Source organism: Castanea sativa, chromosome 3 (genome assembly GCF_040712315.1).
Source record: "Castanea sativa cultivar Marrone di Chiusa Pesio chromosome 3, ASM4071231v1".
Taxonomy (NCBI): Eukaryota; Viridiplantae; Streptophyta; class Magnoliopsida; order Fagales; family Fagaceae; genus Castanea; species Castanea sativa.
In genome coordinates, this window is record NC_134015.1 from 34,280,519 (window position 1) to 34,307,864 (window position 27,346).

Consider the following 27,346-nt stretch of genomic DNA (forward strand, 5'->3'; position numbering starts at 1 on the left):
TATTAATTGTCTGAAAAAAAAAAAAAGGCAAAATCAATTGATCAAGAAAATTAGGAGTACCACTTACCATTCTATCTTTATGTATATATCTTGCAGAGGCAAAGGTGTGTGTAATGTAAAAAGAACTTTCATAATTAGGGAAAATATAAACGTGAAAAATAATTTTGTCATGTTAGTTCTAAACCAAAATTTGAATACAATTTAGATCTGGCTCAAAACTTGAGCAAAAGCTTAATATGCCATGCATATTAGATCATGGTGAGTTATGTAAAAACAGGGGAAAAAATTAGGCTTAATTAGTGATCATCAACTTCGAAAATGTCTTATAAAGGTGGCCCTTTGTCATAAACCTGGAAGTACATATGGAAGTGCTTTTTTACTTTCAAATGTATTCAGCTAGGATAAATCTCAAAGTGAGAGCTCACAGTGACAGAGGCATGTCATTGAGATCCTAAGCTGAGAAACAGGTTCGTTAGTTTTGGTTTTGCACTGTGTTTCTATTGTTTGTTTCCGCTTGTTGATTTCTATTGGGTTTTGGAGGTTAGTAGTTTTGGGGGGTTTTTTTTTCTCATCTTGATTTTTCTATGGGGTCTTGGAGGTTAGTTTTGGAGTTTGTTCTTGTTGATTTCATCTGGGTTTTGTTTGATTTTGGACTTGGGGTTTTGATTCTGAGTTAACTCTTGTCAGTTCTATAATCGGTTTTTGTTACATATCTTGTGCGCACTACGTGTTTGAATATATTGCTCTGAGAAATATTGTGAGCTGAACTGTCTATTTGGTTGCTGAGAATATGCGATATTGGTGATGATGTGTTTGGTAGATGAGAAAAGGCGAGGGAAAAGAAACTAAATTAAGGTTTTCAATCAAAATGCTTAGGTCCAGTTTCGTACGTGTGATTAAAAATTGAAATTATTGTTTGAAAACATTTGTGAAAATACGTGTGGGTAAAAAAGTGTGAAAATGCTTGAAAACATTTGTAAAAATACGTGTGGGTAAAAAAGTGTGGGTAAAAAAGTGTGAAAATGCTTGAAATATTGTTTAAAAACTGAAAATGGTTGTTTAAAAACAACCACCAAACACCCGGGGATATTTGCAGACTAGCTGTGTAAAGGTCCACAATGTAGCAAGTTAACACGCGTTTGTATTGAATAAGCAAACTAGCATCTCGAGTTTTAGAAACTCGAGATCTATATTAAAACTCGAGTGTCAGAGACTCGCTTTGCGAGTTTGTGCTGGATGAGCTGGATAGAAAATACCACATAGATCTCGAGTCTTTAAGACTCGAGTTCTAAAAAGCAAACACGACTCTCTAAGACTCGATTTTGGTACTTGAAGAGCCTCACACCTGAAGAACAAGAAGAACGACGAAGGAACAATCTGATTAAGAACAGAGACAAATGCAACAGTGACGAACGCTGGTGTACAAAGACGAACAGAGAAGACAAACGATCTGATGAAGAGAACGATCTAATTGAATGTTGGGTGGTCTTCAATGATCTGACGAAGAACAAGAACGATCGCTGGGTGTACAGAGACGAACAGAGAAGACAAACGATCTGACGAAGTGGAACGATCTGATTGAACGCTGGGTGGTCTTCAACGATCTGACGAAGAACAAGAACGATCTGATTGAACGCTGGGTGGTCTTATTTGCACAAAGAAGAACTCAGATGAATGCGAGGAAGAAGAAGTAAAACTCGAGTCTTTCAAACTCGAGTTTTAAAAAGTGAAACTCGAGTCTTTAAAACTCGAGTTCCATTGATGAGAATCAACAAGCATTCAAGGATCCATTGCATGTTCCAGTTGGCCCTATTACAAGAGCAAGATCCAAGAGGATCAAAGAAGCACTTAATGGGCTGATTCAAGAGATTTGAGTTGATTCTAACGCAGGACATTCTAAGCTTGGCTCAAAGGAAGATGAAAGCGTAATAAATTTAATTCAAGCTATTTAGGGCTGATCTGGCTTAATTGGGAGTGATTTATAGCGTGAATTAATGGCTGATTGACTTTCCAGCTCTATATCAGTTAAGACAGATTTTTTCCTATTTTGGATTTGCTAATTTCAGACCAAATCAATTTTTATTTAGGATTTTATTATTTATTACGTTTTTTAGGTATTTTCCTTGTTTTTAGGTGCATTTAATGCTTTTTAGGTCAAATTTGATTCCTGGTATGGTAAGGTATCAATTAGGAGTTATTTTAGAATATATTTTCTTGTCTGTCAAGTTTTATGAAGCCCTTAAATAGGCTCTGAAGTTTATAAACGTTTTTCATAATATTATTGAATAAAAATCAGAAAAGGTGAGGCTTTGCTCTTCTTTTGGTTCTTCAAGAACTGTGAACTTATCAGGGATTCTTTCTTGTGTCGTTCAAACTTTATACCTTTGGTTCGTGATTCTTTATAATCATTGGGTCAATGTCAACTTATACCTTTGGTTCGCGTTTCGATTATAAACGTTGGGTCAGGGTTTCTATCAAAAATCTGAATTTTAGCTTTCTTGGGCAAGTATTTTAATATTTTTGTTGGGTCTCAAAGCGTGTCGATTGAGATTCGCATCATTTGGTATTAAATATTCCAATATTTTTGTTGGGTCTCAAAGCGTGTCGATTGAGGTTCGCATCATCCATGTGGATTTTCTTCCACATCAACTTCCCCCGCTTACAAATCGAATCTTAAAAACTCGAGTTTTATCTTGGAACTCGAGTTTCTAAAACTCGAGATGCTAGTTTTCAACATTATTTTGAAATGTGACAACTAACTAAATTGTTTTATATTTAATGTTATTTGGAAATAAAATTCCCAAACACCCCCTTAGCCATTTATTAAATTTTTTTTTTTTCTTCAGCTTTTTAAGCAGAAAGCCTTTTTTCTTTTAAAAAATAAGTAATTAGATATGTACGTATAGCTAGTTGTGTTTGGTTGGTGGGAAGAGAAAAGAAAATGGGATTTAAAGTTTTAAACATTTGAACCTAATGAAATGAATATTAAGAAAAAGGAAAAGAAATTCTTACAAAATGCGTTTAGAATAGTTGGGGTTAGGCTCTTCTTTATACTGTTCAGGAGAACTTTTTGTTTTTTTGAACATGAGATATAGAATTTCCTTTTCTTTTATCTTCTTAGCTACCAAATAGATTTTTGGGCTTCTTAATCTTACATATCAAAGTTCCCTAATCTTTTCCTTTTTAAAATTTGTTATTTAATTTAATTTTTTAATCTTATTCTTGTCTGTGCATATGCATATATACTATTACACGTGCACCTGTTGGGTCTTGATTGCATGGCACTTCTGACCCTCCACCTTGCTATGTTGCCATTTGTGGTTGTGGCACAACATTGTAGACGGGGATAAAAATCTGCACCGTGTTATAGTAACCAAAGTTAAGAAACCAGATAAGGCAATTTGGCTTCACATATTAAAAAAAAAAAAAGTTTTAAACTCAACAAGAGAGAACAAATATCATTATCAGTAATTCAGTTTTAAGGACAAAGGTCAATTGTAATCAAATAAACCAAAGTTTAAGGACAAAGGTCAGTTTTAAAGTTTATTTCATTAATTATATAAATTATTAAAAATAAAACAAATAAACCAAATTCCAAATGCCAAAATTGTTTGGATTGATCAGACGACTGATAAATGATAATCACCAACCAAACTGTGAACTAATGGGATTCATCAATCAATCTTTTATCATCATTTTGATTCTTCTTAAGGAGTGAAATAATTGCTATGTGTGAATCTGATAGTGGAATAAGAGGTTTCTTGACAAATCTTTTTCTTGCATTAGTGTACTTGGAGAAAAAATGGATAACACAGCTTATAGAATGATGCAGATTAGGAAATAGGAAATTAGTGCTAGTGTTAAACATAACATAACATGATGTGCTCGACTGCTTATTAACTAAAAAAATATTTGTGACATAATTTTTGCTTAGGGTAAAGAAAATGCAGTTGTCAATTCTTACCATACCAAAATATTTAAAACAATGTGCAGAAAAATACTATGTTTTGTTGTAATCAGCTGTGCTGCTCTATTTCAGTTGCTGTAGAGATAATTCTTAAGCGTGTATTTTGATGATTCATGCTACATTCTTACAGCTTTCTTTTTCCTTTCTTTTTATAGATTTTGACATGTCTAAAGCCCAAGAAGAGCATGTTTTGGCTATACAATATCTTGCTCCCAAATTAGCTGCTTTGAGAATTGAACTTTGTCCTTGTCATATGAGTGAAAAGTGATTTTGGAAAGTCTACTTTGGGTCTAGTGATGGGTTAGGGGGAGGGGGGGGGTGTGAGGGCATAAGGGGGCTTATTTTACAGTCAACTAAAAATTATTTACAATTTGGGCACAATTTGAAGAGAGTGAATTTTATTTGGACATGTTGACTTTTGTGATTAAAAAGATTTTTACCTCACTGTCACATTTTAGACCATGTTCACTATCATCTTGACTTTTTAGACCATGTTCACTGTCACATTTTGTTATTGAATTTTGTTTCACATTTTAAGATGTTATCATAATTGTTTTTTGTTTCTATTGTAGATTATGTGGCAGCCATATGAGGCAGACTTAGACCACCTTCCTGGCTTCTGCGTTGCAAGGGAGGGATATGTGGAGGGCAAGGGTGCCATTTGTGTGTTTCTGCATAGTAAAGACACACCACCCAGACTGTGTCCTTCAACAGTTTGGGTTGGCGCAAGCCGAGCCTGCTTATGTTGACACCCATGAAAGACTGCATGCAATAGACTTGTGTGGGAAGGTGGATAAAAATTGGAGGGAGGTACACGCAGTGTATATCCGAGAATGGGATATTTGACAATAACGAGTATGCCATGCACCTCCTCAGATTGGTGAGATGCCCCGCGATCATGCCTATTACCGCTGGTACTGTCCGATCACTCGAAAATATGTCGACTGCAACAACACTAAATTAGATATAATGGTAATGTGTTCTCATTAGATTTTATTGCCTTTTTTTTCTTCTTCAATAGATGTATGAACGTAGAATCAATTGATTTCTTTCTTTGGATTTGGAATATTACTAATATTATCAATTACTAAGTACTAATATATACATTCTGTAATTGATATATAATTTCAAATCTGATCCTACTAGTTCTTTTTCTGTTTCAGATTGAAATCCATTTAGCGTTGTTGAAGCTGCTTCCTGTAGGCAGCCCAGGACCTAAGCACGTCTTGGATGTCCTAGAGGCCGTGGATGAGCTTCACCATGTTGTTGCAGCAAATGGGCAGGCAAACAATGGGCATGAGATTGAATCAGCAGCTACTGCAACCCCAAGCACAAGCATAGCACCCCTAATTACACCAAGCTGTGGTCAGTGTGCTACTGCAAGCCCAAGCACAAGCGCAACTAAGGGCCATGGTCGGCATGCTATTGCAAGCCCAAGCACAAGCGCAGCTAGGGGCCGTGGTCAGCGTGCAATAACCCCTCAGGTTGTAACTAGTCCTTAGATACCTGCACCCATCCCGCACGCATCTCCTTAGCCCGAGGTCCCTCCACCTATCCTAGATGCATCTCCTCAGCCCGAGGTCTCTTCACCCACCCCACCTTCGCAGCCCAGTTTTGATCTTGGTATTGAATTTAATTTGACCCCTCCTATGCACCTCGAGACACCCTCATACCCACCCACCAGTTCCAGTGCACTCACTTTGCCCATAGACCCACCCCGTACTGAACCCATGACAATGATTCTCGCTCCTGGCCTCTATCCTCTATACAGAGCTACATTACCCACCTACCTCATCCTCAGCCAACCCTCTAGGACCTCTAGTTGGGATTGACACTCTACATCCAGATACTGATGTACTGGACGAGCATCCCCCTCATCAGCCCTCACCTCCATAATGTAGATCACAATGCGCTAGAAGAGCACCTTCTTGTGGGACAGGTGGACACAAAATAGGACACAAAGGCAGCTCTATGGCATGATAACATTAATTACAATGTAGTGATATATTTTGCAGTTGACTTTATTCTTATCATTATACCGAAAATTGATTGTATGCATCTAATGTCTTTGCAGCACAATGATGAGCCTGAGGATGATACCTCGCAGCCTCCTCCCCCGCCCAAACATTACACAAGGCTTAAAAAACGCAAAATTGGTAGGTCTACCATTTATTTTCATTTTACGCCAAATAGGTAATAATGATGTATGCTGTTAACTGAAATTTTTTTGAGCATTCTTTAGCAATAAGTTCATTCTATTCATATTTCATTATTGTTGACAAATAAGGATATGCCTTGCTCTGCATAATTTCTGATATTTTAGAGTTACTCATCTGTGGTTCACTTATGTAGTTTGAGATAGATTTTACCTTTTCAAATTATGAAGAGATGTGTTCTGTTTGCAGGTGATTGACATGGAATATGAGCTTCGTGCACTAAGGGCTCAAATTTGGGAGAAATCTTTATCTTCAGTTAAGCTTCAAAAAGAGGCTTATTAACTATCTTGTTTTTACTTTTCACAAATTTTATTTGATATTTTTTCCTATCCTTAACTAAGAGAGTTTATGTTTGGCTATATCACTGACTTGGTCAATATATCCAAACGCCTCTTTTGCTTCTTGAAGCTGAAATGAAGGTGAATAGTATTTGTTCAAATTGCGTTATTTTCTGATTTATCTGAATTTGTTTTTCAAAAGAATATTCCTAAACCTTCAGTTCATGTCACGTTCTTGTCTAATTGTTCTAACAAACTTATGATCAACAAGAGTAATGGACGCAACTTCAGCTGGTTACATTGAACTTGGTCTGATAATGACTAGAAATTTTTTGCTTTGGGAAATTTTTTGCCAGGGCATGTGGAGCTGTTATTGTTAACAGACCATATGAATTGCAAGAATCTGATGTTAGTACTGCCGCTGGGCTATTTGAGGTTAAGAAAATTGGGGATGAGTTTTTGGCATATATTGTTGACTGCAAAGATCCAATAGCATGTACTGTGCTCTTGCTTAAGGGGTGCTGGTAAGGATCTCCTACATGAAGTTGAAAGAAATTTGCAAGTATGTCTAAGATTTGATTTCCAAATATATTGATGAAATGCGTTTTAAGCTTGTCTTATTTATTATTTATATTCATGTTTCTTTACAGGATGCTATGGCTGTTGCAAGAAATAATCAAGAACCCAAAACTTGTTCCTGGTGGTGGTGCTGCAGAGTTAACCGTATCGGCTGCATTGAAGCCGAAAAGTTCATCTATTGAAGGGATAGAGAAGGTAAAGCTCTAAATTGCTATAGTTTCTCTTTCTTGGGTAAATTTTTTTTTGAATTCAAAACACTTGGAACATGGGCTGCAGTATTACATGATTCTGAAACGATGGAAATTTTGTGCTTTTGATTCAGCATATTATTGACTCAGCATCTTTCTTTTACTTTGGTTACTTGTTCCTTTCCCTATTCAATGCTATGATGGTTGTTTGTATTTTCAGGCTAAACAAACACTCAAAAATCTGAGGATTAAGACGAGTCCTGCCAATCAAGAGTTCAAGATAACTGGGTTGAGCGAGAAGACATGCAAAGATCAAATGTATTTTATCTTTTTCCTCCATTGTTGTTGAAACTGGCCTGTCATTCTTTTTCTGCTCATCTAGCACCTAATTACAACCTGAACTCTTCCCCTTTTGTAATGTAATTTTTTAAGTAATGTCTACACTATGCTGCTTGTAGGTTTACACTGAAGCAGAGGAATGGAAAAATCAAGGCAAAAGCCGCAAGAGAGGATGAAGGTTTTGTCTGAGGTAGGTGTCTTCGCTGAAATTGTGATGGATTTTGTTCTTGCTGCCATATATTCTTCTTACATTTTGGTCCTTGCTTTCTGTTGCAGGCTTTGAAATGTAACAAACATGATTCTGAACCTTTGCTACATTCATGTGGCATTTTAATCAGTACCAGCTTCACTCAAGAGTATGGCCGTGTTTTGCCAGCTCCAAGGGTATTCTCTTTTATGTCATAATGAAGTGGGCCCCTGATTGTGTAAATAGCCTTTGATTGAAATTAATAGTCATTGTTACACTGAATTAATCAAATTTTCCCTTATTCTCCTGTTTTCTCAACAGTTGAAAGTGGGCAATGGAGAGGATTTCTTTCCTAGGAATGGTCGATGGAATTTCAACAATAAGGTTTTTTTTTTGTTCCTACTAATTATGATTTTGATTCAGTGGTTCTTACAGTATTTTCAACATTTCATGTAGAAATTAGTGCAGCCAACAAAGATTGAAAGCTGGGCTGTAGTGATCTTCTCAGCGCGTAGTGATACACAAAGTCTTGTACAGGATCTACTTAAATGCGGAGATCTGAAAGGAATTGTAAGTATGTTCCTGATATGAATACTACAATGCCTTGTATGGTAACTGATAGCTATCTTTCTTGTGTTCTTGTAGCAAATAGATGCTCCATTCGATGTGTTTCAAGAGAATCCTCATAATAGATGCGCTTTGCTAATGGCTAGAGTGGAGAAGATGTTTCAGGGTATACAATCAAAACTTCCTGGTGCTCCACAGTGCATTGCTCCTACTAGGGTTAATGACCAATATCTTACCAATGTTCTTTTGAAGATCAATGCAAAGGCATGCAACTGGATGAGCTTTTTTTCTTAGCTAATGCTTAATATTGTTGATGCCTAAAGTTGAGCTCACGAGCAACTTTAGTCGTTGAAGTTTAAAATGATTGATTTTAGCTAAATTGACATGTCATCACTCCATTAGACGTGGGGGTGAATAAAAGCGATCGCTTTTCTTTGCTAATGCTTAGTATTATTCGTGCTTAAAGTTGAGCTCACAAGCAATTTTAGTCCTTGAAGTTTAAAGTGATCGCTTTTTGGTTAAACTGATATGTCATCACTCCATTAGACACATTGAGGAATAAAAATGATCACTTTGAGTTTGTTAGGGACTGAAATCGTACAATTTCAGGTTTTTAGGGTCTAAAAGTAATCACTTTAAATATCAAGGACTAAAAATGATCACAAGCTAAAGTTTAGGGATGGTCAATATATTTTGGTCTAAGCTAAATGATTGGTCAATTAACTCTACTAGTTTTTATTGACATTAATTTGAAGTTGGATAGTTCTGCTGGAGTTGAGGGGAGTACTCAAATTCAAGCTCATTTTATACTTCTTGAGATTAATAAGCTAGCGCCGGAGGCCAAATCCGGCTCACTTTCCATCTTGCCTGTCAGCTGGGGCATTGATTTTATTGAAATTTTTGTCATTTAAACAATATGGAGCAATTTTAAAAGTTTGATCCTCATTGCGAAATTGGTGGCATTTTTATTTTCTTGCAGTTGGAGTTGAAATCCCTTTAGGAACTAATTTGTCGAAGGGTTCTTTGGATCCCAATCTTTTACCATGTAAGATACGCTTTAGTTGCTTAACTCTGTTGTGTATAAAACCGTTGGGTGCATGTTTTAGCTTAGCTGTTTGTATTGCTTCACAGTGTATGAGTCATTGGCTCGCTTTTTTAATAACTTCTCTGAAAAGTCATAGATTTTTGTAATTTTGATTTGCTATATTTGATTATGCATGATGTGTGCAAGTTTTGTTGGACAATTTTAGAGACAAACTTATATATGTAACCTAGAATAACCCAGAAGGTAAAAGCTTTTGTTACATATAACATTTAAAGTACTCTACAGTGATATAATTATTTGGAAAAAAAGAAACAACTTAGAAAAAATTAATAAATTGGACAAAGAATGACAGTGAGCTATAGCTCAAAGGGCACCTCCTCATTTCCTTGTAAGAATAAGGTGGAGGGTTCAAGACTCATTGGGTGTGTGTTACCAATAAAAAAAAAAAGATTGGTTCATGAACATAGTTTTAAAAAATTGGGTTCCAACTTTATATACCGTATTGTAGTATCTGAATCAATTGAGAGTGCATTTTCCACCCCAAGATACATAGAGTTTGAACCAATATTATTTTTTCTTGGGCATAACATTTTCTTTTTTGATGATCTGGTTTCATATTTACTTGACAGCAACTGGTGGGGGATACTGCTTTTGGGGCAAGATTCCATTGGAATCACTTTATATGTCATGGGAGAGTTCTCCAAACTTTAGTTTGGGGCAGAGGGCTGAGATTATGACAACTGTAAACATGAATTCTTGTTTCTCGAAGGTATTGTATTATTAGATGTACTGATTACTTGACTAGCTATGCCTTATGCTATTGTCATTTTCTAACAAGTTTACTTCCACTTTTACTCAGTTCAGCTGTTTGAATGAGGACAAATGCATCTCAGTTCAACTTCCCTGTAATCCTGAAACAGTGGTAATTTCTGCCCTCAGTGTCTACTTGTTCACTGGAGACAAATGATTTAGAAAGCACGGATATTTCATTTGGAGTGCCGTACCCATGTCGGACACGCGTCAAACACTTGATACTCTTCAGATACTTCTGCATGGGTGTCCCAGTAATGTCTTTTAAAAAAAAAAAAAATGCAGGACACAATTGGGACATGAGAACAAGAGGACAAAATTGAGCACATTGTTTTATATCTTTTCTTATATTTTACTGGAGAATTTTGTTGAATTTATGAGCCAAATATTATTAAATTATTTTTCAAATGGAGTCATTTAATGCATATTTTTTACTTTCTTATCTCTTAGATGGGGGATCTCTATATATTGAAGGTGTTAAAATTGTGATAAAGACTCATAATTTTATACTCACCAAAAAAAAGTTGCTATCTTATGTGAAAAATTGACGAGGTCCTAACAGTCTTGCTGGGAGCAACAACCCCCTCCCCACCACAACCCCCCCCCCCCCCAAACAAGCACACAATTATGTCATTATGGCCCCCTAATCATCCTCATATTTTTTTTTCCTTCAAGATTATTTTAAATCCTCTCCCTCTTGCCTAATTTTACTACTTCAAATTCATATAGCACACATAATGTTTGTCTGTGCCATTAACATAAACAAACATTCATTCAAGAATGCTGTGACATGTTTAGAGTAAATTGTCAAAAATTAAGCATCAAGTGGATCGATCCATAACTCAATTGGTAAAAATCAAATGTGTAACTTGATACTGACTATGTGTGTGTGTGATACACTTTTTTTTTTGGAAAGGTATGATACATGTTAGATGATGTGTGTAACATCTCTATTTTTTTTTTTTTTTTGATAAGTAAGAATGTTATATATACGAAAGGCTACTCTATGCATGAAAAACATAGAGCAAACCCAGAAAATACAAAAAGAGAAAAGAAAATTGAAAAAACAAAAAAGAAAACCAAACAACAGAGTAATTACAAAAGAGAAAGAGAGCTAAGAAAAGAGGGGAGAGAATCACTAGTCGTGTTTCCTTTTTTCTTCTCCTCCTATTTTATCAGTTTAATTAATACATGGAATTCCCATATGTACTATATTGGATTAGCAGCAAGTGTTAACTTTATGTGATATGGTTAATGTCTATTTGAACTATCTTCTCAACCATTCTTGTAGTACCTGTCAAGTTTCCCACATGTCTGTCTTTATTGGATGGCTGTAGTCTGGGAGGAGTGGTAGAGTCTTGTTCTTAGCATGTGCATGAATCTGACCTCCTTCAAGTCCCTTTCTACTGACTCTTAAGTTTAGGTTGTTTGTTCAAATGGAATGTTACTAAATTTAATATTTTTACACCTATGCCAACTATTGTATTGCTGTTCATTGTGAAAATTAGAATCTGTGTATTTGGCATGCTTATTGGTTACTGTATTCAACATTGGACCAATATATTCTTTATTTTCCAACAAGGATGAATAAAACAAATTGGCTGCTTGTGTTATCCAGGTTAAGGGCAGGAAATGTCATTGTTAATTATCGGTACTACAACAATAAGCTGCAGAGGACAGAAGGTGATACGGATTTATTTTTTCTTTTTCATTCTGGTTAATCTATATAAGTATTTGGTTTTTGTCCCTTTTTCTTATGTTTTCTTTTTCTTTTTCCCCACTCTTCAACTCTTCCATTTTTTTTTATGGTTGAAAGGGTTGTTTGGGGGGGGAGGGGGGGAGAGATTAACGCATGAACCTACACACACTCATGGACACACCCCTGGTGAGGCTTCTTATTGACAGCAACAATCTGCATGGAACTCACTGTTTTAGCTTTGATTTAGGACCTTGAGTCTGAAGAAGATTCCTTCAAAAGCTTTCCATGCATTGCTGCTCATACAATCTATCAACCACCTCCAGCAGCTTCACTAACAGGCATCATTGGAGAGGTCAAAAGTCAATCTAAGACGAGCGGGTTATCAGTGCTAAGAAAATCATACACTAGTGATCATGAGCTTGATGAGTTGGATTCACCCATCTCTTCAATTGTAATTGACAACTTCCGGGTTTCTCCTACTTCAGCAAAACACAACTTGGGGGAATAGGTTCTAGCTTCTACTTGGGCCATAATTTTGAAAAGTCTTTTGGAGGGTTTCTACTTAGGCATCTCTCTTCTTTTGGAACAGCTTCTAGTTTCTACTTAGAATCTTGTCGTCACATCTATGCTTAACAGGATTTGGCAAAAATATTTCGGTGTGTATTAAGCAATCCTATTTTTGTGTTTCATTTCTTATGATAGTTATATCATTAGTTTTTCTGTCAAGAGTTTCCATGCTAGAGTGATCTATATCATCCAGTTGAAAATCTAGCATGGCTAGAACAATCTCAATTCTCAAAGTGGATGCATGTAAAAAAGGAAGCTTTTTTATTATTTCTTTTCTTTTGAAGATGTATTAAGATTATGGCTGTCCACAGGTCGAGTCAGCCCGGGTTTGGGCCCAACCTGCACTCAACCCAATTGGGTCGGGTCATTGAAAAACTGGCCCGCAATCAATCGAAATACTAGTTAAACCCGCCGGATCGGATCATTGGTTGGAACGGGTTGAATTCAACGGGTTGGCGAGTTGGATCACTTTTAGCCTTTTTATTGGATTCAATTTTTTGGGGCATTTTTGGCCGAAATTATCGGGTTTTTCAAGGAATTAATAAATTTTGAATCATGACATATTAGATTGGGCGTGTTTTTTACTTAATTTCTTTTAAATTGAGCCTTCAACTCTATTTGAATTTGTCCAAAACTCCAAATTCATACTCCCTACAACTCTGTATGAATTTGGCCAGAACCTGCATATTGAGTCTTGACATTTGGGCACAAAAAAATACAAAGTAAAACCTGGGAGTTGTTAAACATCAATAGCATGTAAAACCTAGGTATTAATCAAACAAATAAAAACACAATACTATTTTGTTACCACCTGTTAATCATCCACACATTATAACAAAAATTTTCCAAATTGCCTAAGCCTTAAGGCCTAGGTAGTACTATTTTGTATACATTCATCAACATGTCAATTTGAACACATACCTACCAACCATTCCACACATCAAATAAATATCCAGAATCACACAGCAGCAAGCATTACTAATAAACTCCATCTTCATAATTTCACACACACACACACACACACATATAGAAAGCCATAGAGGCAGCAGAGAAGGCAATTACTGTACAAGGCAGTAAAGTACCAAAGCAGTAGGCAATATTCCCAGCAGTATATATAATTATTTATAATTATGAAATACTATTAAGTGTTTTCAAAAAATAGCTTTCCTAAAGTAGTAAAGAACTACTCTATTATCTATAGTTAACGAGTCCATAACTTATAGAAAGGAAAGCCTACACAGATGCTAAGTTTTCCTTCATATAAGCAAGACAAGAGTTCATACAAGGGGAAAAAACTGCCTCATTTACAAAATGCGACCTTCCTTCCTCCTACAATACAAGGGGAAAAAAATTTATCAATAATATATACAGACAGAACAATAGCTATAGAATAACCAAAAGAGAAGTGACCAATATGAACAAAAATTATAAGGGCAGAAACATACCCAATCAATGATCATTCATCAATACTAATGGTGGTACGAGTACCACCTTTGCTTGAGCAGGAACTAGAACTTGCTGCTGTTGTCACTTGATTTAAAACTAGAAAAGAAAAAATTGAGACAATATATTAAATTTTTGCTCAAGTATATGACACATTTAATAACACTTGATAAACTAGAAGTTTGAAAGTTAAACATATTACCTAATTCGTGAAATTCATCCTCCAAGGCCTCAACCTTGTCCTTTGACTTGCGAAAAGAAATTGGGACATGGGCTTGCAGCCAATTTTGAGCACAAACAAGATTTTGAACCATGAGAGGGGAGAGTGAACTTTGAAATGGATCAAGTATGTGCCCTCCGGTACTAAATGCCAATTCAGAAGCAACCGTAGAAACAGGTAAAGCCAACACATCCTTAGCCATTTTGGATAGCACTTGGTACCTATCTGAATTGGCTTTCCACCACCCCAAAATCTCAAACTTCACATCTCTTCTACTCTCACAATTTTCAGCCAAATATCTTTCAATCTCATTGCTACACCCTATAGACTTCTCAGCCTCTAAAAATCACTCATATCGTGAATTAACCATTGCATATGGATCACTACCATCAATTGTATCACCTTCCATGTGTGTCCTCTCATTCTCACTTGGTACTACCACATTTGGTGAATCAACCCTAGAGTAAACATCATACAACCTATCCATGATCTTCCTCACTAAATCAACCATCTCATCAGCCACTGAATCTCCATAAATTTTAGAAAAAGAAAACTTCAAAAATCTCATTTTCTTCCTTGGATCAAGAACCACAGCCACATACAAAAGCTGATTAATTTTATCCCCTTTCTCCCAGTACTTTTTCAAATTTAGCTTCCATTTTAGTTGCCATGTTTTTTAAAAGATGATTTTCAGATTTAATTAAATGAGCAATATTCTCTTGAATCACAAACATCTCATCAAAGAAGGTATTTGAAGTCACATACAAAGAATCGGAGAACTTTTTGTTGCATTGTAAAAAAGTTTCAAGAAACCCACAAATGTCCTACAATTTTGAAAATCAACCCCACAAGGAGATCCCAAACCACCACTATTTTCCTTGTTCAAAAAGCATGAACAATAGCTATCATCCTCAAAGTCCATTCTTAGGAACACTTTCTCAAATTTTTCAGCAGTATCTAATATGAGATGGGTAAAGTTCCACCTAGTAGGTACATCAAGACTTAGTAAACACTTAGACTCAATACCTAATCTCTCCATAAAACTCCTAAAAGTTTTATTTCTATTTGGTGAGGACTTCACATACCTCACCGCTTCAAGCACCCTAACAATGGACGCATCAATTTCTTTCAAACCATCTCCCACAATCAAATTTAGGATATGTGCACAACACCTCATGTGCAAGAACTCATGTTCTAAAACAGTCCCCTTCCAATCTTTAGTTACTGTTTGTAAAAATTTAATGGTAGTGCCATTAGAGGAAGCATTATCCCTTGTCAAGGTGAATATGCCATCAACACTGCACTCACGCAAACACATCTCAATCTTTCTACCTATAGTCTCCCCCCTATGGTCTTCCACTTGACAAAAATTTAGAATCCTCTTATGCAAGTTCCAATCATCATCAATAAAATGACATGTGAGGGATATATAATTCATATTTTGAATACTAGTCCATGCGTCCGTAGTAAGGCACACTCTACGACCTTTCAAGGCTTCCCTTAGTTTCTCTCTCTCAACACCATAAATGTCAATCACATCCTTAGCTACAATTTGACGAGATGGGATTTCCCTAATTTGCAACTTAGTTTGTAAGGTTGTTGAATATCTTTGAAACCCATACCCTTCAACAAACCTAAAAGGCAACTCATCTATTATAATCATTTCAGCGAGTGCCTTCCTAGAAGCCTCAACAGTAAAGGTTATTAGTACAAGCTGAAACCCTTCCTCCCTGGGTTCAAATGCTAAGGTTTGTTGCCTTTTAAGTGAAACTCTATTAGGGTTCTTAACACAGTTTGGTGTATGATTCAATAAATTAGTAGTATCATGACCCTTACTATTAGCACGATAAGTTTTTTGGCAATAATGGCAAACAACCTTAAATTGACCCTCACTAATCTTTATTTTTTCAAAATGATCCCAAACAGTAGACTTTTTCCTATTATTACCACAATCAACAGCTACCTCACTCACCTTGGTTTTATCATTAGGTTTAGGTGGAAGTGCCTCAGCATTAGTTGGAGTGGCCACAGGTTTAGCTTGGACAGCAGGTGTTGTTTGGGAAGGGGATGCATCACTAGAGGTTTCCATAACCTAAAGACATCAAATTTAAGCATTAGAAAACACCCATAAAAAAACTAATCCTAAGAAAGATCATTGTAGTTGATCTCTTAAAGGGCAAAGTCACATACACTGGAGCTTTGTAGAATAAGAAATATTATTATGCATAAGTATTGACTTCACAAGTACTGATTTCATTTAACACTCAGTGTTCTGTATCATGGTAAATTACATAGCACTTCATGATTTCATTTAAATTACAAGTATGTATGTTTAAGAGTTAAGACAAAACTAAGAACTGATATAACTATAAGCATTTGAAAGAAATTGTCCTTGGCAAAAGTTCTTATATCCATAAACAATAAAGATAAGAGGGACAGGATGTAACTAAAGATCGAAATACCTATGAGCTCCTTCAGCACAATAAGTGAGTAACCTCACTAAATTCTTATGCCGAACATGTCCAATTGCTTCAACTTCAACCTTAAACTCCTTCTCAGCTTGTCCTCTAAAGCAAAAAAATTACCCCAATTAAGCTTTCTCTGCCATAGCCCCCACAACACAAAGCACATGAAACACTTGTTCAACACATAATCCACACCTTCAACTCTCAAAGTTATAACAAATCAACAAACAAAAAATAATTTTAATTAGCTATAACAAATCACCAAAGGTCTTAAGCAACGATTAATTGAAGAATCAAGTGATCAATCAATTCGAAGTTACATTTACACACAAAGCAGAGTAGGAATCCACAACAATGAATAATAATCATCTTACACACAATTAGCATTCTTCCCAATGTTGTTGTACTTATGAAACCTTTCCTAGAACTATACTACACCAACTACTCCAAGGGAGTTGCATACAACTGAATTGAATACAATGTTAAGGTTGTACAGAAGCATCTTTGATGAAATTAGATTCTAAGAACATTTTTTTAAATTAAAAAAATGAATGCCTAGCAATGCAGAAGTAGGACAACCTCAGCCTCAAAGTCCCCATTAACGTTTAAACATCAAAGCAAACTAAAAAAATCTAGACTTCCTAGTTCCAATCAATACAATGTTAAAAGTTGAAACTTTTTTTTTTTTGCTATCAAAACCCACAAAATATAAATAATAAATCTAAGAATTAACAATAAATTAGTGACAAATCAATAAAACATCCATTTGAACTAACACATTAAATCCCCAACAGGGTTCATACCAACAAAAAGCAAAGTATTTAAAACTAACACCCCAAGTAACAAAACAATTAAAAATCCATAAATATACTCAGTTTCATAAAAAAGCAACAACCAAACATAGTAACAAACATCAACTGAACTAACACATCAATTTCCCAACTGGGTTCATAATAAGACAAAGCAAGGTAATTAAAACTCACATCCCTAATAATTAAAAGATTAAAAATTTATAACAAAGAAAAAAAAACAAAGAAAGTAACAATCATCCAACTGAACTAACACATCAAATTCCCTAATCTTTAAGTTTTAAATCATTTCAAAAAGATCCCTTCAGTTACTTTTCATATAATTCTTATTACATATCAAAAAATAAATCATTTGAACAAAATGATAAACCTATATCACAGATTCACAAACATAAAATACAGAAAAAGAGGGATGAAAAGGGAAAAAAAAAAACCTGATCTGAGACTAGAAAGCCGAGACAGAGAGGCTGAGAAGACCCATGGAGTGAAGAAACTAGAAAGATTTTGAATCTTTGATGTAAAGGAGTAAAGGACTTGGTTTGTTTCAAAATTAAACAGACAGATTTTGAAATCACTAGAGACTAGAGAGACTAGAGAGCAGAGAGAAAGATGAGAACTCAGAGATGACCAATTTATAAAAGAGAGAGATGAGGGTTGAGGCTTGAGAGTTAGCCGAGTAAGGGTCTAATTTGGTTTTTGATTTAGCCGAGTAAGGGTCTGACTTGAGACAAATGAGAACTCTGATTTGGTTTTTGATTTGAAGTGTAGTTGAGACTCGGGCATGGGGAAGTGATTCATGATTTGAAGTGTAGCCGAGACTCTACCATGTCCATGGTAGAGTCTTGAAACCCTAAGAGTAGAGGCATGGGGAAGTGAAAATTTTCCAATTGATTTGAAGTGTAGGCATTCGCCCGTTCCATATCTTCAGAGTTCAGAGTCTGAAGTTCAGCAGGAGATTTTCTTTGAGGCCATGAGGGTAAACTGTGTTGATAGGAGCTTTTCTATGCGTGGAAACCATGGATAGATACCACTCAGTGGTTTAGCTTTTAGTCCCATCACCCTTACTGTCTTGCTGTGTAGCTCTAAATAAGTCAGCCTTTAGTGTTTAGTCCAATCACCCACTTCCCCAAGTTTCAGACTTCAAGGGTTGTACCACATGTGTGTGTGTATGTGTGTGTGTGTGTGTGTGTATTTTTTTTTATTATTTAACCATCGGTCAAGTTGGACTCTGCGGGTTTTTAACCCATTAACCCACCACCCGAACTGATTCTTCAGGTTTTATTAGAGGATGACCCGAATCCGAACCACCATCGACTTCGGGTCCACCCGTTGGGCCTCAGTTCGATCGAACCCGGGCGGTTTGGTCAGGTCTTTCACCTGCTGGACAGCCCTAATTAATATTTGAAGTCTTATGATAATAACAAGTATAATTGGTTATTTTAGTATAAATGGGGCAAGATTTGAATTTAAACCTTTACCCATGGAACGTTTGTGTAATATTTTAGTTTATTTCACTTATGCTATAAAATGTTATGGTAGGAGTCTTCTTATTTCACTTATTCTGAAAGCCTTCTAATGGTTTTCCATTAAAACAAAAAAAACAGTGAAACTTGAGCCTATAAGCGAGTTTTAAAAACTCGAGTTCCACAAAGCAAGTTTTAAAAACTCGAGATAATACTCGAGGTTTGTAACATCGAGGTTTCAGGCAAAGAGCATGCCTTGTATTTTTTATGAAAAAACACTTAGTGGAACTCGAGTGTAAGAAACTCAAGTTCCTTAAAGCGAGTTTTACAAACTCGAGATGTATATAGAACTTGAGTTGTGGAACATTGAGTTTTTAGGCAGAGAGCATGCCTTATTTTTTACAAAAAATACTCAATGGAACTCAAGTCTATGAAACTAGAGTTCCATTGGGAATTTTTTTTTTTTTTTGGACATGCAGGCAAGCCAAAAACAGAATTGTATGCATGCACCTACTGAGAAGCCGAGAAAAAGAGGCAAAGAAGCTGAGAATGTAAAACCACAAACAGAGATGAGAGGCAGAGAAGCTAAGAATGTAAATGCACTTAAATTACATCAAAAGGTGTTCTTAATAGGCACTAAACTATAGAAACTGTTTTTTGCCTGCATAAACATAGCTTTACAATGTAAATGCACTTAAATTACATCAAAAAGCATTCTCAATATTTCAACATTCTAAACATGTCCAACCAGGCTTAATTCACAATTCTAATCGTACTACTCAAATCACAAACTTCAAACAGGTACATTAGATAAAGAATAGTTAGATTACAAGTACATTCAGCAAAACCAAAAAGTTAATTGTGCCAATACAACATAGTCAATTTTCATAAGATCGGATGCACAACAAAAACGCTGTCCATGGAAGCATGCCTGAAAAACGTAGAATAATAACATTAGGAGACAAGATAGTAAACATTAGGTAAACATAGAATCAACCACAATTATTTAACCGATCCAGAACTTTTTGCCATGTATCACCTACCTAGTTTGGAACATGACTGCTTGTGGAAGCACCACGAGACTCCGGACATTTTTTGCGATTACGCCCGAAAGCATGACATAGTCCACATGACTGCTTGGGTTGACTCTCTATAAAATATGCATCCTCCCTCCGCCTTCCCGGTTCTCGATCCTTATTTTTCACTCAATCCATCTCATTCCTTATTCTTGACTTCACTGGTCGACCTTCGGACCGCAACAATTCTGGATTAAACAACCACTTTGGTCCCATAGCATCCCTCCACAATGACTCTGACTTAGGAACCACAAATGCATGTGAATAAGTGTTAATGGCATACTCTAAACTATTGCATGTGAACATGGGATCTTAATGTTTTGCCATTTCCCGCAACTACATGTTCTTTCCAATAACCAAACTTCATAACTGTGGTTTTCCCCTCTAGTGCTATAGATGTTGTGTGAAGTAATTACTTGATATATTGTACATTCATTGCTAAATGCCCTGACATAGTGTTTCTCAGGTTTACGCCTATTTTCCAAATACATGGACATGGCATATGTACTCCATCTTTTACCTTCCAACTAATCATGAGTAATTTCTTTGTGCTGGTCGTGGAAATTTGCAACAAGTTTGGACCAAGTGAACTCAACAATCACAGCAATAGGAAGGCCCCGTGCACTTTTCAGTACACCATTAAAGCACTCTGATATATTGGTTGTCATTACCCCAAAACATCTCCCACCATCATGTGACTAGGTCCATATATCCACAGACTCGCTCATTAGGTATGTGTATGGAAGATAATCTTTTTCCCTGCCATTCTTCCCCGTCACCTTCTTGTTCTTCCTAATGGCCTTAACTTCCACCTGCTTAATGGACTCCATTATGTTATCAAATTTAACTGCTTGAGTAGCATATCCCGCTTTCAACGCCATTGACTTTAGAGTTGAGTCCTGAAAATGTGTGTTGAAATTGCTAGCAACATGTCGAAGGCAATATCTATGAAATACCCGTGTTCTTGCATCTCTATTTGTAGGCCAAGCTGTAATGGCGTTTTTTATACCAAAATGTCGATCAGAAATTATGCAAATGCTTTCGTCAGATATCACTTCGCCTATCATATCTTTGAGGCATTTTAAAACCACTTCCAACTAGACCCTGACTCACAAACCACAACAGTAAAGGCGAGAGGGAATACCTTGTTTTTAGCATCGGTTGCCATTGCAACCAACAACTTTCCTTGATATTTACCATACAGATGGGTCCCATCAATACTGATAACTGGCTTGCAATATTTGAATCCATCAATGCATGGACCAAAAGACCAAAAAACATAATGAAAAAATGCGGTGTCATCTACACTGATGGGTGTGGTACGATAGAACACCTGGGTATCCGAACCCTGATCAACATATGCCATTAGCAACTTTTGCAACATTTGGTAAGACTCTTCCCAATTCCCAAATATCTTCCCAATCACCTTTTGTTTCGCATCTCATACCTTATAGTAAGAAGGCTTATGGCCGTCATATTTTGACTCTATCATAGATTTGAGATGCTTAATTGGGGTAGTGTGATACTCGCCTAACTTCTTAAGGATGTCTAATGCAATAAAATTACAATCCATCATTCTACCATCATTTCGCAACCCAATCAGTATGCACGTGTGAGGACTCACATACACGTTAACCATCCATAGTCCATGGAGATTGGGCTTCATGACTGTCGTGACATACCACTTGCATGACTCATCCACGTATTTCGCATAAAGTTTGACTTTCATCGACTTACTGATCATAAAATGTTTGTTTTCCTTGAGGGCATACATTGTTAATGCGCATTTCACTTCCACTTTATTGGAAAAAGTCAACCCTTTGCACAAATTCATCCCTATTTCCAAGTAAACACAAATGGTATCTCAATATTTGAAAGATCAACCATATTTTTGCCCAAGTATTCGCAGAAAATGACAAGACAAGAGGTGCGTAGGCAAGGATTGTGTTCGTAATGTTTTGGACACTAATAACATTTCTTGCATTAGTTTCACTACGGTCAAATATCTCATCGTCATCGATGTCCCTCTCAAAATCCCCTCGTTCAATCCTCTCTTCATACTCATCTCTATCAACAAAATCTTCACCACTAATGACAGTCTCATCAACATAGTCATCATCATCGTCATCGTCTTCATCATCATCATCATTATCATCGTCATCGTCATCGTCATCGTCATCGTCATCGTCATCGTCATCGTCATCGTCATGTGTAAAATACTCATATTGAGCATCTAGAACTGTAACCTGTAAACTTGTGGTTATTTGTTGGATTTCCTCGATACCAATTTTTGCATGTGGCTCCAACTGTATGTACAACTCAATACCACTTACTTCGGGTATTCTCTCCAACTTGTTAAACATGATCTTTTCATGTTTGTCTACTTCTATCGCCATATACTTGTAATTAATCCAGTGCTTCAGGACTTCATGTGGAGAATGATAAGTAATTTGTATGTTGTGCACAGTAGGATTCACACACAATTCTTCCATAACTATCATCTTCAATTCATCAAGGGCCTTTAACCTACGATTAATTTGAGTATAATAGCACTTTATACCTAGCCCTTCAAATGGCAATCCCTTGTTCGCATTGGCATTCTTAAGCGGCCCACCGTGGTATAGGATTATATCAATTACAATCATTGTAAACCTGTTAAAGTCAAGTGCACTATGTTAGTTAGAAAACATTTTATCATGTCAAACTACACAAAGTAAAAATTCCAATTCATTCAAAGGGCATGAATTTCATTACACATTCGTTACACATTTCTTACCCAAATCCTTTTTCGGTCATGCTAAGACTACCCATTTCATACCCAATACAAAAAAGCCAAAATCCTTGTAAAAGAATACAACATTTTATCTAGTTACATACCCATAACATTTACATACCCATTTTATACCCAATACAAAAAAAGCCATTTCATTACACATTCAAAGGGCGTGAATTACATACCCATTTCATTACAAAAAAATAAAAGCCAAAATCCTTGCAAGATCATGATAAAGATAAGAGCCTAGAAATGATGAATAAATTTTGCTAACAAAAACCATGCAAATAAATACTCAAAACATTTACACTAACAAAACAAAGTTGTATAATTCACAATATTGGTATCTTAACTAAGTTATGTTAAGTATATACCAAATAAATAGTCAAACTCTTTAACCCACACCCAACAACAAATAATACCCAACTGCGATGACAATAAAACCCAAACCCTTACTTGAGATGTAAATTTGTTGAGAGGGAGGAGCAGTGACAAAGAAAGGCAATGTGGTGTGAGAAGTGCTCTTATAGGTGAGTGAGGCAGTGAGTTACTAAGGAGTGTAAGGCTAGGAGTGTTAGGTGAGAGAAAGTGTGCAGTGAGTTAAGGAGCGTATCTGTGTTTATAAAATTTTTCCCAGCAAAACTCGAGTCTATAAGACTCGAGATCCATGTGGGGTAATTGAATTTCCCCACAAAAATCGAGTCTTAAAGACTTGATTTTGTTTTGTAGAACTCGAGTCTATAAGACTCGAGATCTATGTGGCATAATAGGTCCATCTCAGCAAGTGGGAATCGAGTTTTTATGTCTCGAGTTTTATATGGAACTCGAGTCTATAAAACTTGAGATGCTAGTTTGCAAAAATCTTTCAAACACATGTTAACTTATTTTATTGTTTCCCCTCACTATGCTAGCTTGCAAATTCCCCCCCCCCCCTTCGAAACCATTAAAATGATTAAAATTGCCCTAGACCAAAAAAAAACACTAAATAACCTCAAAATCCTCTAAAATTGCCAAAATACCCCTACCTCAAAAATTACCAAAATACCCTTGAACTTCAAAAATTACTGAAATACCCCAAATCTAAGATGACCAACAATGACTTGAAACCTCTAAAATAATCAAAATACTTCTGAAACTACTACAATGACCAAAATACACTTGAAGCCTCCAAAATGACCAAAATACCCCTAAACCTCTAAAATTACCATAATATCATTGAAACCTTTAAAATGACCAAAATGCCCCAAAAACCTCTAAAATGACCAAAATACCTCTTAACCAGTAAAATGATCAAAATACTCTCAAAACCTCTAAAATTACCTATCCCTAAAACCTTTAGGCTAAAACCTCTAAAATGACCAAAATATCCCTGAGACCTCTAGAATAAAACCTTTAAAATGACCAAAATACCCCTTAACCCCTAAAATTGCCAAAATAATATTTAAACCTTTAAAATGACCAAAATGCCCTAAAAACCTCTAAAATGATGAAAAATACCCCAAAACTATTAAAATGACCAAAATAGCCCTTAACTAGTAAAATGATCAAAATACTCTCAAAACTTCTAAAACGACCAAGATATCCCCAAAACCTCTAGAATAAGCAAGATTACCCCTGAAAACTCTAAAATGTCCAAAATATCCAAGAATCTCTAAAATGATTAAAATGGTAAACAATTGCCTCCACACATTTGTAATTTTTTTCTTTTTAAATACAAAGAGAGGGGAAAAAAAATAAAAACATTGGATAAAGCTTAAAGATGTAAACACAATTACATATATATTATGTTTATTTTTTTTAGAAGAATATTAATTATGTTTACTAATTCCTTTATAATACTTGATGATGCGAAGAAAATCAGTAAACTGGATGCTTCGGGCTTCAAAGGGCTAGCGACTGTTTGGAATGCCTGAGAAAAAAGAACAAACGATCAAAGGTGATCGGCGTGGACCGGCCAAGAATCCTCCGATGGCAAAGTTAGTTTCTCTCTTAAATTCTGGAGTTCCAACTTTTTAGGAATTGTCAAAACTTACCTTTATCTAGTCTGAATGGGTGTTTATATAGTGCGCCCTTGAAACGGTTATTAGATTTGTAACTTCCCCTGTATTTGAGGTGGTCAGATGGTTCAAGGATAACTTCCACAACCGCTATAGGAGTTATAATTTTTTTTATAATTGTCATTGGAAGTTAAGTATTTAATAAGGAGTTATAGAAATGTGTTAGGATTAGTGCCCTTAAATCCTATTGTATGATATTATGTATGACATTATATATGACATAATGTATGACTTAATATTGTGATTGATAAAGTTATTTTACTATTATCTAAAATAATGGTAACATGAATATGAGACATTATCATATAGTCCATGAGATGCATAGTATGTGATTTATGTGAAAAGTCACAGAAGATATAAATCACAAGTTCTTTGTAAACTCAGAATTTATAGTTCGTAGTCGGTGATGAAATTGAGCATTTCATCTGTGAAGACTATAACGTATCAACTAAGATAATTTGTCTTGATCATGGAAGTGGAGACTTCTAGTTGATATGTTGATATGTTTTAAGAGTTAAGACATATTGAATTGGACCGCTGTGAGATTTATTATTCTCCTAACGACTGTCAAATGAATAATAAATCTCACGACTTCTATTTGCATGAACTCTTAATCCTGAGAGAATATTGGACCTGATCATGACGTGTAGGTTGCTTTAATATATCAGGAGTGAGGTCTAAAGTAATTGTCAAAACCTCAGTATGTTGGGCAGCCACATTTAGTGTTAATGGAACATATATTCTCAAGATGGAATTCATAATCTCTTAACGGAGATATAAAATATTCCCTTGAGATAAGTTTAATGGGTTCAGTTATTCAGAGCGTTAGGCCTAACCACTTTGGTAAGAAATTATTAAAGTATATATTTATGAAATTGTATTTCATAAATATATAATGAATAATTTTAAAAGGATTAAACCGGGTACTCAAGGATAAGATGTAGTAATTAACAAAGTAGCAGTCTACTTTTATGACTTTGTATTACTACGAATATTTTATGAAGGGGTTGCATGTACAATAAAGTCTTAAGATATAACTTATTAATAAGGCCTAGAGTGCAATTATATTTATATAGTAGTATTAAATATAATTAATGGTAACTTTGGACTTGTCAAGAGTTGACAAAAAATCTCAAGGCCTATTGGAACTAGTGTCTTATTGCTCCCTTTTGGTCCCACTCCAAGCCACACACTAAAGCCCAATTGGAAAGGCCCAATAGGTCAGCCCAATTAGATAATCAGTTAGTTATAAAGGAAGAAACATACAGAATTTTTATTAGTGATATAAGAAACGGTGTGTATGTGAAAGTGAGACACTTTCATTCTCTCTTTGAAAACTGATTGAGAGACCATACATCTTGGGCGTAAAGTGGAATTGGAGTGAAAATTAAAAGTGTTCCCAAGTGCTTCTAATCTTTGTTTTGAATTTTTCCGCATCAAGGTACGCTATCTTGTTCTTAAATTCTGAAATTTACATAGTGCACGTTATCAATCATGAATGAAATAGATCCTTATTTGTTGCTTCCGCTATGTGTTTTGTATGAGATACAAAACCAGTTTTTTCCTACAAAATGAACCTGGATCTCGCTCATGCCTTGGAATAATAACACGTGGTTCCATCGCCAACTCTTGTAGGCCAATCCACACTTGGGAATTTCCTAAGTGTTAGGGGGTCGTCCAGGAGCCTTCCTGATGTACGACCCTGATGCCCACGAACAGTCGTCCTGCTATGGACGACCTTATTATGTGGGATGTCCTTTCTACTCTAGACGTCTCTTATGGACGAATTGGAGTTAGTTTAATTTTTAGTTCACCATCAGTTGCCCTTTGTCCAAGGGTCGTCTAAAGCACTGGAATCTACTATTGTCTTTGGACTTGTGTCTTCATATTAGTAGTTAGATGTCGTTCCATGTGTCACAATTTCAATGGTTGAATTTTATTGTCTCAAATTGTGCCACATGTCATGGTTTCATTGGCGACTCGTCGCGTCGATTTAAGTATTCAAGGAAAATGCCACGTGGTGCTTCCTGGTTGGTCGCATCGTTTTAGATAACAATTTTCAACGCTTACAAATAGTGGAATTCCTCTCGTACCCTTTACATTTCTCAAATTTTCTTCTTTGACATTTCTTGTCCATTGCCTTATCTAGAAGTATTCCAGCGTCCTTAGTATTTCTTCGTTTAGAGCTAGGTAATCTCCTCATCCCCCTTCTTAGGCTTTCCTTCAAATTTCGACATGTCTGAGGTTGTTTCCTCAACTAGCAATAATGTAGAAAAAACTATAGACGAGTACCATGACTCCAGTTATAGTGGTTCTAGTAGTGATAGCAGTAGTGTGGATACCCAGGAATACACGTCTGGGGTCTCTGGGATTCCATTAGAGGTCCTTCAAGAACACCTTAGGATGAGGGTAGCCTCAGGGTCTCTAGCTGGCACTATAACAAGTGTTCCTCCGTCCATTCTTGTAGACGAGGTAGAGACTATATACAGTTGTGTTGTAGGTATTCCTTCCAAGACAAACGAGAAGAGATTAGATGCCCTTAGGAGTTGGTATCAAATCCCTAACGACCTTAACCCTAGGTTAGCTGTCCATGGGGAA

General features: G+C 35.9%; 1 protein-coding gene and 1 pseudogene across 14 annotated transcripts; one reads left to right on the forward strand and one right to left on the reverse strand.

Annotated features, from left to right (window-relative positions):
- Positions 1–223: 223 nt before the first annotated feature.
- Positions 224–12,601, forward strand: LOC142626790 (protein argonaute 4A-like). Of its 14 annotated transcripts, none has more exons than XR_012842662.1 (17): positions 224–467; positions 4,540–4,939; positions 5,131–5,963; positions 6,042–6,123; positions 6,373–7,023; positions 7,112–7,235; positions 7,449–7,546; positions 7,687–7,757; positions 7,844–7,951; positions 8,076–8,138; positions 8,211–8,324; positions 8,400–8,487; positions 9,301–9,366; positions 9,996–10,135; positions 10,231–10,288; positions 11,795–11,859; positions 12,123–12,601. XR_012842662.1 is itself a non-coding variant. In XM_075800501.1 (17 exons), exons 8-16 carry the CDS (start codon positions 7,707–7,709, stop codon positions 11,819–11,821), a joined length of 720 nt encoding a protein of 239 aa, XP_075656616.1. In that variant the 5' UTR covers positions 237–467; positions 4,540–4,939; positions 5,131–5,963; positions 6,042–6,123; positions 6,373–7,023; positions 7,112–7,235; positions 7,449–7,546; positions 7,687–7,706; the 3' UTR covers positions 11,822–11,859; positions 12,123–12,601. The 14 variants fall into 14 exon arrangements, 11 of the variants coding, with proteins under 11 accessions (XP_075656618.1, XP_075656620.1, XP_075656616.1 ...); XM_075800501.1 differs by having other exon boundaries at positions 237–467; positions 10,226–10,288; XM_075800495.1 differs by lacking the exons at positions 11,795–11,859; positions 12,123–12,601 and having other exon boundaries at positions 242–467; positions 6,373–6,602; positions 6,818–7,023; positions 10,226–10,643.
- A 1,297-nt stretch (positions 12,602–13,898) lies between these two features.
- LOC142627644 (zinc finger BED domain-containing protein RICESLEEPER 2-like) lies at positions 13,899–16,194 on the reverse strand (annotated as a pseudogene).
- Positions 16,195–27,346: the final 11,152 nt, after the last annotated feature.

Excerpts from the sequence above, each read along its gene's own strand:
- LOC142626790 (XM_075800496.1), top strand. The coding sequence starts at position 7,707 with ATGGAAAAATCAAGGCAAAAGCCGCAAGAGAGGATGAAGGTTTTGTCT. Across the intron at positions 7,952-8,075 it reads GTGTTTTGCCAGCTCCAAGG|TTGAAAGTGGGCAATGGAGA; the intron begins GTATTCTCTTTT and ends TTTTCTCAACAG. Across the intron at positions 9,367-9,995 it reads GGATCCCAATCTTTTACCAT|CAACTGGTGGGGGATACTGC; the intron begins GTAAGATACGCT and ends TTTACTTGACAG.